Consider the following 10,873-nt stretch of genomic DNA (forward strand, 5'->3'; position numbering starts at 1 on the left):
ATATTGTTATCATTTTAAAAAAATGATAAACCAAGATGATCAACAGAAATTTATAATAAATAATTTATTATAAAAAAAAAAAGTAAAAGAATTACTAAAAAATGAATTTAAAAATTTTCTAACTGGTAAATAATCTTGTTGATTTACTTGAATTATCATCAACACCAAAATACAAATAAATACTTAATAGAAATAGTTAAAAATTTAATGATAATTATAAGGAATAATTAAAAAATAAATAACAAAAAATAATGCAAAATTAAAAGAATTATTATTTGTTGAATTTGATAATTCAACAAAGTGGTATATTTTTTATTTTTTATTAATAATACAAATATTTTATTTTTTTAATTTCTTTTTTTCTTTTTCTTGTGCTTTACTCATTGATCTGAATACTTCTTTTTTCATGACTTTTTGTCTTTTTATACTTTTCATTTGTTCTTCTTCAACAAGTTTTTTATAGGCATTCATACGTTTACTTGTTGCTTGTTTAAGTTTTTCTTGTCTATGACTTTGTGCTGTTCTCATCATCTTCATCATTTTTGAAATTTTTTCTTCTCTAGCATCTCTAACAACAGCAACACGTTTATCAGCAAACTTTGTTCTTCTTTTTTCTGGTAGTTGTTCTAATTTTGGCTTATCACGATATGGCAAATCTTTTTGTAGATTTCTTGGTATTGCCAATGGTTTAAATGTCTTAACTTCACGTACAATTGGTGTATAACTTGAATCTTTATTTGCATCTGCATAAATACCAAGTTCTTTTTTAAGTTGTCCAGTTGTTTTCATACCTTTCCATTGATTTTTAAGCTCAGGTGGAAGTAATAATGAATTAACTGGATTATAAAATTTTGGTACATCAACTTTATACCAAGTACGACAAAATACAATATCACTTAATTGTATTTTATCTTCAAAAGTACCACGAAAAGTACCTTCACCAAGATCTTTAACTGATTTTTTAATTTGTCCACGTATACCAGAAACTGTTTTAATTTTAGCTCCTTCAAATTTTGCAACTTCTAAACGAGAATTAAACATATCCTTAATAAATGCTGTTTTTTTTTGAATTATTAAAGGTACACCAGTTAATTTAAGTTTTTTAACAATATGTGTTGATTTATCAAGTTCAGTAATAACACCAGTTGCTGCAATTCTAAAACCAGGAATTTTTGTTGAAACATCTTGTATAGCAAGTACACCAGTACCTTGTGGTGTTATTGGACCCCAATAATGTGCCATACAAGCAACATGTTCAGGTGTATATTTTAACATTCTATTTCTCATATTATCTTCTAATTTTGCATAAATTGGAAGTGTTTGAAATCTACGCCAACCAACTGATAAAATAAGTGGATCTTTTGTTTTTAATATTTTACTATGCCAACGATGTTTTTTTAATCTTGTTTGTACAAAACCAATATTTTCTTCACCATGTAATAAACCACCAATAATTATTGGATATGATGCATCAAAATTTGTTATTAATTCACATGGTACTGAATCAATTTCAATTCTTACATACATTCCTGGACGATAACCTTCAAGTTGTACTCTCATATCATCATCTAAACCATCAAATTCAGATTTATTAAGTTGTGCTTGTTTTTCAGCGTCTTGTTTTAATTCATCATAATAACTTTTTGTTTCTGTATTATCATACTCTGAGTCAAATTGTTTTTTTAATTTTCTTTTTTTTTCAAGAAGTATTTTTTTTTCATCAGTTTGTTCTTTATCTAATTCTTTTGGTTCAGTAATTGGTGCTTTATATTTTTCACCAGTTTCAAGATCTTCAAAATCTCCTTCAACTTCATCATCATCATTAGATGCTACACCATCTCCATTTATTAATGTTTCAGCATCATTAGATTTATCATATTTACTAAAACGACCAACAAGTAATGATTCATTATCTTCAACAAGCCAATTTCTTGGTTTATTTCTTGAAAAAAATGCAAATTCTTCTTGATTTTCTAATTCACGTTCTTCAAGTTTTTTTTTTTGTTGTTCACTAATTACATTAAATAAACCTCCAAGTTTTTCAGATTCATCTTTTTCATTTGTTTCATCTTCATCATCTTCATCATTGTTATCATCTTTATTTTTTTTAACAACACCATAAACTAATTTATTTAAATTTACATTAGTTCTTTGACGATTTTCAAAAGCTTCATTTGCTTTTTTAGCCAAACCAGATTTCCATTTCAACTCATCATCCTCATCATTGTCTTCTTCATCATCATCGTCATCATCATCACTCTTGGATACTTCCATTTTATCATCATCTTCATCATTTTGGTCAGACTCATCATCTGAATCTTCATCATTATTACTTTTTTTACTAATATTATTGTCATCTAATTCATCATAACTCTCATCATCACTAGATGATTCATTGTCAGAATTTTTTAAAGATTTCATTTGACTGGATATTGTGTCAAAACGATTCAATGCTTCAGCTATTTTATTTTTAACTTGACCATCAGTATTTCTTGTTATACTTCTATAAACTTGATTCTCTTTTTCTTTTGCTGCTGCTGATGATTCTTTTTCAATATTATTTTTTAATGCAGCTAATTCATCCTCAAGTTTTTCAGTAATATTATTATCATCATTTAATTTTTTTCGTTTTTTTTCAGGACAAGAAGATTCTGGATCATTTTCATCTCGTTTAGATTTTTTAGATACTTTTTTTTCTTGTTTCTCCTCATCGTCATCATTATCATCGTTTTCAGTATCAGCATCATTATCATCATCATCATCATAATCTTTTTTATCATCATCATCATCATCATCATTATCATTGGCATTAGATTCTTTTCCAATTTCTATTGAATTATTAAAAACAACTTGTCTTCTTATTCTACCATTATCTAAAACATTTTTTTGCGTAAAACTTGGTGCAAATGTATCATTAACATCAGTAGACTTGATAGCTTCAGTTCCACTAAACAATTGTATTTCACTTTTTTCCAATTTTTCATCCAATGTACCTTGTACATCAATCAATGATGAAATAAGACCAGTATCTTCTTCTTCTTTATGTGAATGACTTCCTCCTAATTCAACATAAACAGCATCTTTATCATAAACAATACCACCAACACCAGAAAATGGTGCATAAATAAGACGTTCTTTTTCAACAAGAGCTCTTTTTTTAAGTTGATTAGGTAATGGACATGGATCAGATAAATAACTAACATCTTTTATTCTAAAATCACCACAACCAGCAATATGTATTGATGATTCTTTTGTTAATGGTACACCACGTACATAACCATAAAGACTTATTGATCTATCTGTTTTTGAATTTTGTCTAATTGTTTCTGGTGGTGTTAAATCTTCAATTCTATCAACAAGAACATATGGATGTGATGTTCTCCATGTTAATGGTCTAAATTTCATAACAGATATAAATCTGCCTAAATTTTTAACTTCATTTCCTAAATATTTATCCCAACGCATACCAGATAAATAAAATAATTTTGCACCAGCATAAACTTCTGTCCAAAATCTATGTTTTAATAATTTTTTAGTTTGTTTTAATTGTTTTGCATTTTTAAATAAATCAAGATGTGTTAATACACCCATTATTCTTGGCATACCATGTACTTGACATATATTTAAAAATTCAAATATTTCCATTTCAAAACCAAATGATGCATCAATAAGTAATAATACTAAATCAGCTACTTTAGCAATATCAATCATACTATTAATATCATTATTACATTCAATAAATGTTATTCTTCTTTTTTTACCAGATACAATTGTTACTGGACCAACAATTGTACTTAATGGTTGACGTACATAACTTTTTATTAAACATTGTAATAATAATGTTTTACCAACTTTTGGAGGACCAACAATAGCAACAATAATTGGTGGTGGTTCAATTGGTGTTCTATCAACAACTGGAATATGTTGTTTTTTAGTATCAACATCTTGTTTTCTACGAAATTGTCTTTCAGCTCTTACTACTCTATTAAATGTAAAAGCTTTTGGATTATTTTGTTTGTTACTAATAAATTCTTCTTTTTTTGTTTTAGCTTTTTTTTTATCAGCTTTACGACCAGAATTACGTTCACGATGACTCTTATGAGTCACTTTATCATCTGGAGCTGACATTTTAATTTTATTTGTATTTTATTTTATTTATTATTAAACACTGTAAAATAAATAGAATAATAAATAGTTAAATTAAATATTAACTTGCCATGTGAGGTTAGAAATATTTACCATGTGGTTTTATTGTAAAATTCTTTATTTCTTTTTACGTTTGCGTCTGTTTGCGTCCAAAAATCCAAAATTCACGAAAAATGGCGACCAGTGTTATGACGTTGCTTTTGAATATTTGTCTAATCTCACATGATGCTGTCGCTGTAATTTTTTATTGTCGACGACAAATCTATAATTTTTTTCGATGAAAATGAAACTTTATAATGGTACATTTATTTAAATAATTTTGATTACATACGTACATGTAATGATAACGTTATAATTATAATGGAATTAAAATATTTACTTACCAAAAAAAAAATTTTATTTTTTTACTTGCATAAATCTTGAAATAACACATTACGATATAAAAAAATAAAATATGATATTGCGCTTTAAGCAGCAAATTTTGATAGTTTTAATAATAGGGTGTGTTTATAATCACTGATTTATTTAATATAATATAAATAAACAATTTTAATTATCATGAAGTAATGTTGAATTTATCTGATTGATGATAAAGCCAGTGGATCAACAAGTACCACTTGAGTTGTTTGGCTGTTATTGTCAACAGAGGTAATCAATATTCACATCATCTTGACCTTAATAATATTATTCAGTGATAATTTTATTTTTTTATTTTACAGTTTATTGACCAGTATGGAATTCATAAAATAACATGATAAGATTGTCAAGTACTTGAAAAAAGTATAAAATTCATATTGAAGAAAAAGTAGAAGCATTAGTCAATGTGTTGCTAACTGTTGAACTATTCTCATTACACTTGTTGTTATAATAATTATCATATTTAAAATGATAGGACATATATCTCTATTATTTTTAATCTTGTTAATACAAACAAATGCTGATAAATTTTTAAATAATAATATTGATGATAATTTAGGCTTGATTAATAATAAATTATCATCATTTGAACCAAAATGGAGTAGTCTTGATAATCGTCAATTACCAAGCTGGTATGATGAAGCTAAAATTGGAATTTTTATACACTGGGGTGTTTATAGTGTACCAAGTTTTGGATCAGAATGGTTTTGGATAAATTGGAAAACTGAAAATACAACAACAAAATATCATGATTTTATGAAAGAAAGATATCCACCAAAATTTACATATCAAGATTTTGCACGTGATTTTACTGCTGAATTTTTTAATGCAACACAATGGGCTGATATATTTGATGCTGCTGGTGCTAAATATATTGTTTTAACAAGTAAACATCATGAAGGATATACACTTTGGCCTTCCAGCTATTCTTACAGTTGGAATTCTGTTGATGTTGGTCCAAATAGAGATTTAATTGGTAAAAAAAAAAAACTTTTATCTATATTTTTATATTCTAAAATTACTATTTATCTAAAAGTAATGAAAAAAAAAAATAATAATATGTATATGATTAATTTCAGGTGAATTATCTGTAGCTATACGTAAAAAAAAACATATTAAATTTGGTTTATATCATTCGTTATTTGAATGGTTTCATCCTTTATATTTATCAGATAAAAAAAATAATTTTACAACAAATACATTTGTAACATCAAAAATACAACCAGAAATGCGTGAATTAATTGAAAAATATAAACCTGAGGTATTTTGGTCTGATGGTGAATGGGAAGCACCTGATACATACTGGAATTCAAAAGAATTTTTAGCATGGTTATTTAATGAGAGTCCAGTTAATGAAACAATTGTTGTCAATGATCGATGGGGACAAGATACTTTATGTCGTCATGGAAGTTTTTATACTTGTACTGATAGATATAATCCAGGTAAATTTATTTTTTATACATATAATAATATATAAATAAATAAATCATGAGAAATAACAGCTTTTGATGATGAAATAATTTTTTTAAGGACAATTACAAACTCATAAATGGGAAAATGCCATGACAATTGATAAAAAATCATGGGGATTTAGAAGAAATGCCATGTTGGAAGATTATTTTTCAACATCTGAATTGATAAAAGAACTTGCTAGTACAGTTAGTTGTGGAGGTAATTTATTAATGAATGTTGGACCAACAAAAGATGGTATAATTTCACCAATATATGAAGAACGTTTACGTGATATGGGAAAATGGTTAAAAATAAATGGTGAAGCAATTTATAAAACTATACCTTGGCATACACAAAATGATACAATAACTGGTGATGTTTGGTATACTGTTGGACAAGACAGAAGAAATCTTTATGGTATTATGTTAACATGGCCAAAAGATAACCGGCTAAAACTTGGCTCAGTTAGTTTTCTTTTTGATGCTGAATTTACAATACTAGGAAATGATATTAAACTTAAATGGGAAAAAGCTAATAAAGGTATTGTATTAATTTTACCAAGTGAAGCTCATCGTGGACAACCTGGTTGGGTTATTAAAATTCAATTTTCAGGAACATATAAAAATAAATTTAATAATAAAAAATATAATTAAGGAAAAAGTATCAAAGAAAAAAGTAAATAATTTTTTGTTTTTTTTTTTAATTATATCCAGAGTTAAAATATGACAAAAATTTATTTGTTTGGATAAATAATAAGAATATTTATCAATATAAAAAAAAAGAAATAAATGTAAAATATTAATAAGAATTTTACCCTGGTTCCATTATTTTTTTTGTTCAGTTTTTAATAACACTCACAGCTTTGAACATTCGTAAAGATAAGATCCAAGTAATTTTGTCTGAAAAAAAAAAAAAAAACATTAAAAAAGGTTAGGCCTAATTGATGATAATAATAATAATAAATAAATGAAAAATAAATTAAAAAATTGTTACGTACTCCTTGTATGTAATTATAAACATTGAGTTTTTCATTTTGTGAATGAGCTCCATCATCACCACAACCAACTGGTAATAATAAAACATTTTTACCAGTAACTTCTTGAAATGTTAATGTAACAGGAATTGATCCACCTTCTCTTGATAAATCTGGATCAACATTATAAACATATTTTGTTGCAGTACGTGCTGCTAAATAATGTGGATGATCAGGATTTTCAGTCCATGGACTACCTGCATGTCCCATTGTACATTTCATTTGATTTGGTGATTTTCTTAAAGCCCAATGTTTATCCATATGTAATTTAATTTTTTCTTCAACTTCTTTAATAGTCATATTTGGTACAATTCTTATTGAAAATTTACCATCAACTTTTCTTGGTATAACTGTTTTAGCACCTGGTTCACTAAATGCTCCCTCAATACCATGTAATGATAAACTTGGATATCTCCAACGATGCATTAATAATTGTGTTTTATCTTCATTATGTGCTAATTTTTTAGTACCAACAGTACTACGAAATTCATTAACATCAAATTCAATATCTTTATAACTTGATAATTCAGCATCAGTTATTTCAGCAACACTATCATAAATACCATCAACAAGTATTTTACCATTATTATCAGTTAATGTATTCATAAGATAAATTAAATCAGCCATAGCTTCATGTACAGTACCACCAAATGTACCACTATGTAAATCAGCTTTAGCACAACATACTTCAATATGAAAATAACATAAACCACGTAAGCCATATGTTATACATGGTTTTGTTGTACCAAGCCAATAATTATCAGATATACATACATAATCAGTATCTTTTAAAAATGTATCTTTTTTACTATATAAAAATTCATCAAGACCCTCTGAGCCTGATTCTTCCATTCCTTCAAATACAAATTTAACATTAACTGGTATATCAATACCAAGTGCTTGATAACCTTGTAATGCATGTAACCAACATAATACTGGTCCTTTATCATCAGTACTACCACGTCCATATAATTTATTATCTTTTTCAATAAGTTCAAATGGTTTTGTATCCCATCCATCTTCTAATAATGCTGGTTGTACATCAAGATGACCATATATCAATACTGTTTTTTTATTTTTATCATTACCAAGTTGACCATATAATATTGGTGGTAATGGTATTTTTTTACCATCTAATAATGTTTCAATACCATTATCAGCAAGTTCAGTTGTTGCACCAAGACTTTTCATTTTTTCTTCCATCCATTTCATCATTTTAAATACTTCATCTCTTGCATCTGGCCATGATGATACTGATTTTATTGCAACAGCTTCACGTAAATTATCAATGTATTCTTGTTTGTGTTCATCAATGTGTCTGAAATTTTTCAAATAATTTTTTCTTTAATTTAGCTTTAATATATTCATAATTGTTATTGTAATCTTGTTTTTTTTTTTTATTTTTATTTATTCAAGATAATAATTATCAATAATAATGAGTATATAAATGTTATAAATAGAAAGTTAATTAAAAAAAAAAAATCGAATACGCCCTTTTTTACCACACTAATAAAAAAAGAAATGTTGTTTTTAATACTTTTTTTTTTCAAGACTTACCCAAACAGCTTTTGTAAAGTTGGAGGAATTTCTAATGCCATGATTAATTATTTTTTTTATTAAAATTGAATTATTGGCTTTGTTTAATTCAAAACAAAAGGCTGAAATAATAATTTTAGATTAATTATAATTAAAATGAGCAACGTTCAACAAGTTTATTATTATTCTGTTTTTTTTTTTATATCTTGTTTTATCTTACTTTTTGATAATGACTGACAAAGACTGAATGACGACTGCAAATAAATATAATAATTGAAGAGAAAATATATATTTTATGTGAGAGAGAGGGATCTCTGGACATAAAGAATATGTGTTTTGTTTGTATGGTGGTTTTAAATTTAAAACATTATTATTATATATTTTTATTGAAAATCTGTCGATTCATGAAAATATGAGCAAATGAACACTTTGCTTACGTGGTGATTCGAGGTTACTATTAAGCCGACAAAATAATTTTGACAACTCTACCAAAAGTGTTTAAAAGTACTCCAAAAAAAAATAAATACTAATTGATTCTAATATGTCAAAAAAATTAAAAATTAAAGACAAGCTAGAAGATGAAATTCTTGATCTCAGCTGGTGTGATCTTCAAGAGGTTCCTATTCGTGAAATTGTAAGTTTAAAATTTAATTATTTATTTGTTTATTTTAGTATATTTAATTTGATATATTTTTTTTATAGGCAGCAATTAAAAAAGCATCACATTTGGATCTTTCCAACAATCAATTGGTATCAATTCCAGTAAGTTTTTTATTGTTTTTTTTATTTAATAATAATTGTTATTATGTTTGTTGATTAAAATTATTTAATTGTTCTTTTTAGAATACCATTGTTACTTTGACAAATATTATAAAATTGGATTTGAGTAAAAATATGTTGACAGAAATACCAGAAAATATTGGAGAAATGAAACAACTAAAACATCTTGATCTTTATGGAAATCAGGTAAAATTAAATTTGTCTTTAATTTTTTACAAATTATATTTTAATAAATTGATTTTATTAATAATTTTAATTTCATCAATAGATTAGCAGACTTCCATTGAGTCTTGGTGATTTAAAAAATCTCAAATGGCTGGATTTAAAAGAAAATCCATTAACACCTGGTAATAAATTGTTTTAATAATATTTCAATTAAATTTTTAGTAACTCATTATTCTTATTGTCATTAAAATAATATTTATTTTTTTGTTTTTAGCTGTTGCAAAAGTTGCTGGTACTTGTAGTGATCCAAGTGAATGTCAACATTGTGCAAGAAGCATTGTTTCTTATCTTAGTTTAGTAAAAATTAATATTGAACAAGAAAAATTAATGAGAAGTAATAATGCATTATCAAGTGGTGGACAATTAAATAATAATACTAAAAAAGAACAAAAGAAAAAAAAGAAAAAAAATACTGTTAAAGATGAAAAACAAAATACAGTATTATTAAATGAAAAATTAAATAAATCTGATACAATTAAAAATGATTCTTTGATAACGAGTGAAACAAATAATCATAAAAAATTATCTGAAGGTAAATTTAATTATTTTTAAATTTTAATTATAGTATTAATTAATAATTATCATTGTTTAATGCTAATTTATTGTTGCAGGATTTTTTGGTACAGTTTTTAATTTAATCAAATCAGCTATTTTATTGACAATATTATTAGGATTTATTTGCATTTTAATTGCTGTTATTTTACCAAAATACGACAGCAATTTATCTGATAGAATAATAAATTATTTACAATTACAAACAAAATTACCAGTTGAAAAATATCATAAACTGGCAATTGAAAAGTTTGCTGAAATACAAAAATATTTATTTATATTTTTTAAAAAACTACAAATTTATATTGAAGATATTTATAAAAAATATTCAACCTCTGATTAATGAAAATGAAATTTAAATAATTTTTTTTTTTTAATATTTCATAAAATAAATTAAATCTATTCCACAATATAAATAAAAAAAATTTTAAGAAATAAAAAAATGTTTAATTATTTAGTGTATAATTTTAATTTCAACGAATATGATATTTATCTTTATCAAATTTCATACCCGGAAATGTCAATAAGCAAAATTAACACATCAAAAAATTTGATGTTGAAATTGAAATAAAAAAAAAAAATTCCACTAACAAAATATATATATTTTTTTTTATCAATATAAAACTATAATGCTCGACAAACAAAAATTATATTTAAAAAAAAAATATACTGTTCATGTTTTATTGTGCATTTTAAAAAATTTAAAATTCATTATAAATTAATTAAAATTAA

The 10,873-nt window shown here is 25.1% G+C and overlaps 4 protein-coding genes across 4 annotated transcripts; 2 read left to right on the top strand and 2 right to left on the bottom strand.

Moving 5' to 3' along the window:
• Window positions 1-313: 313 nt before the first annotated feature.
• Window positions 314-4,415, bottom strand: LOC122856960 (ribosome biogenesis protein BMS1 homolog). Its single transcript, XM_044158893.1, has 2 exons — window positions 4,240-4,415; window positions 314-4,168 (listed from the first exon to the last, which is right to left on the bottom strand). The coding sequence occupies exon 2, from the start codon at window positions 4,126-4,128 to the stop codon at window positions 340-342; it is 3,789 nt and encodes a 1,262-aa protein (XP_044014828.1). The 5' UTR covers window positions 4,129-4,168; window positions 4,240-4,415; the 3' UTR covers window positions 314-339.
• Window positions 4,416-4,438: 23 nt separating this feature from the next.
• On the top strand, window positions 4,439-6,756 carry LOC122856963 (alpha-L-fucosidase). The gene is made up of 4 exons (XM_044158896.1): window positions 4,439-4,794; window positions 4,866-5,539; window positions 5,643-6,005; window positions 6,094-6,756. Exons 2-4 carry the CDS (start codon window positions 5,032-5,034, stop codon window positions 6,666-6,668), a joined length of 1,446 nt encoding a protein of 481 aa, XP_044014831.1. The 5' UTR covers window positions 4,439-4,794; window positions 4,866-5,031; the 3' UTR covers window positions 6,669-6,756.
• A 42-nt stretch (window positions 6,757-6,798) lies between these two features.
• Window positions 6,799-8,900, bottom strand: LOC122856964 (cytosolic non-specific dipeptidase). Its single transcript, XM_044158897.1, has 4 exons — window positions 8,805-8,900; window positions 8,606-8,706; window positions 7,013-8,366; window positions 6,799-6,914 (listed from the first exon to the last, which is right to left on the bottom strand). The coding sequence occupies exons 2-4, from the start codon at window positions 8,644-8,646 to the stop codon at window positions 6,870-6,872; spliced, it is 1,440 nt and encodes a 479-aa protein (XP_044014832.1). The 5' UTR covers window positions 8,647-8,706; window positions 8,805-8,900; the 3' UTR covers window positions 6,799-6,869.
• Window positions 8,901-8,951: 51 nt separating this feature from the next.
• LOC122856241 (leucine-rich repeat-containing protein 59) lies at window positions 8,952-10,278 on the top strand. The gene is made up of 7 exons (XM_044157933.1): window positions 8,952-9,218; window positions 9,287-9,346; window positions 9,428-9,550; window positions 9,633-9,711; window positions 9,804-10,043; window positions 10,201-10,214; window positions 10,261-10,278. The coding sequence occupies exons 1-7, from the start codon at window positions 9,126-9,128 to the stop codon at window positions 10,276-10,278; spliced, it is 627 nt and encodes a 208-aa protein (XP_044013868.1). The 5' UTR covers window positions 8,952-9,125.
• Window positions 10,279-10,873: the final 595 nt, after the last annotated feature.

This window comes from Aphidius gifuensis, linkage group LG5 (genome assembly GCF_014905175.1).
Source record: "Aphidius gifuensis isolate YNYX2018 linkage group LG5, ASM1490517v1, whole genome shotgun sequence".
In the NCBI taxonomy this organism is placed as follows: Eukaryota; Metazoa; Arthropoda; class Insecta; order Hymenoptera; family Braconidae; genus Aphidius; species Aphidius gifuensis.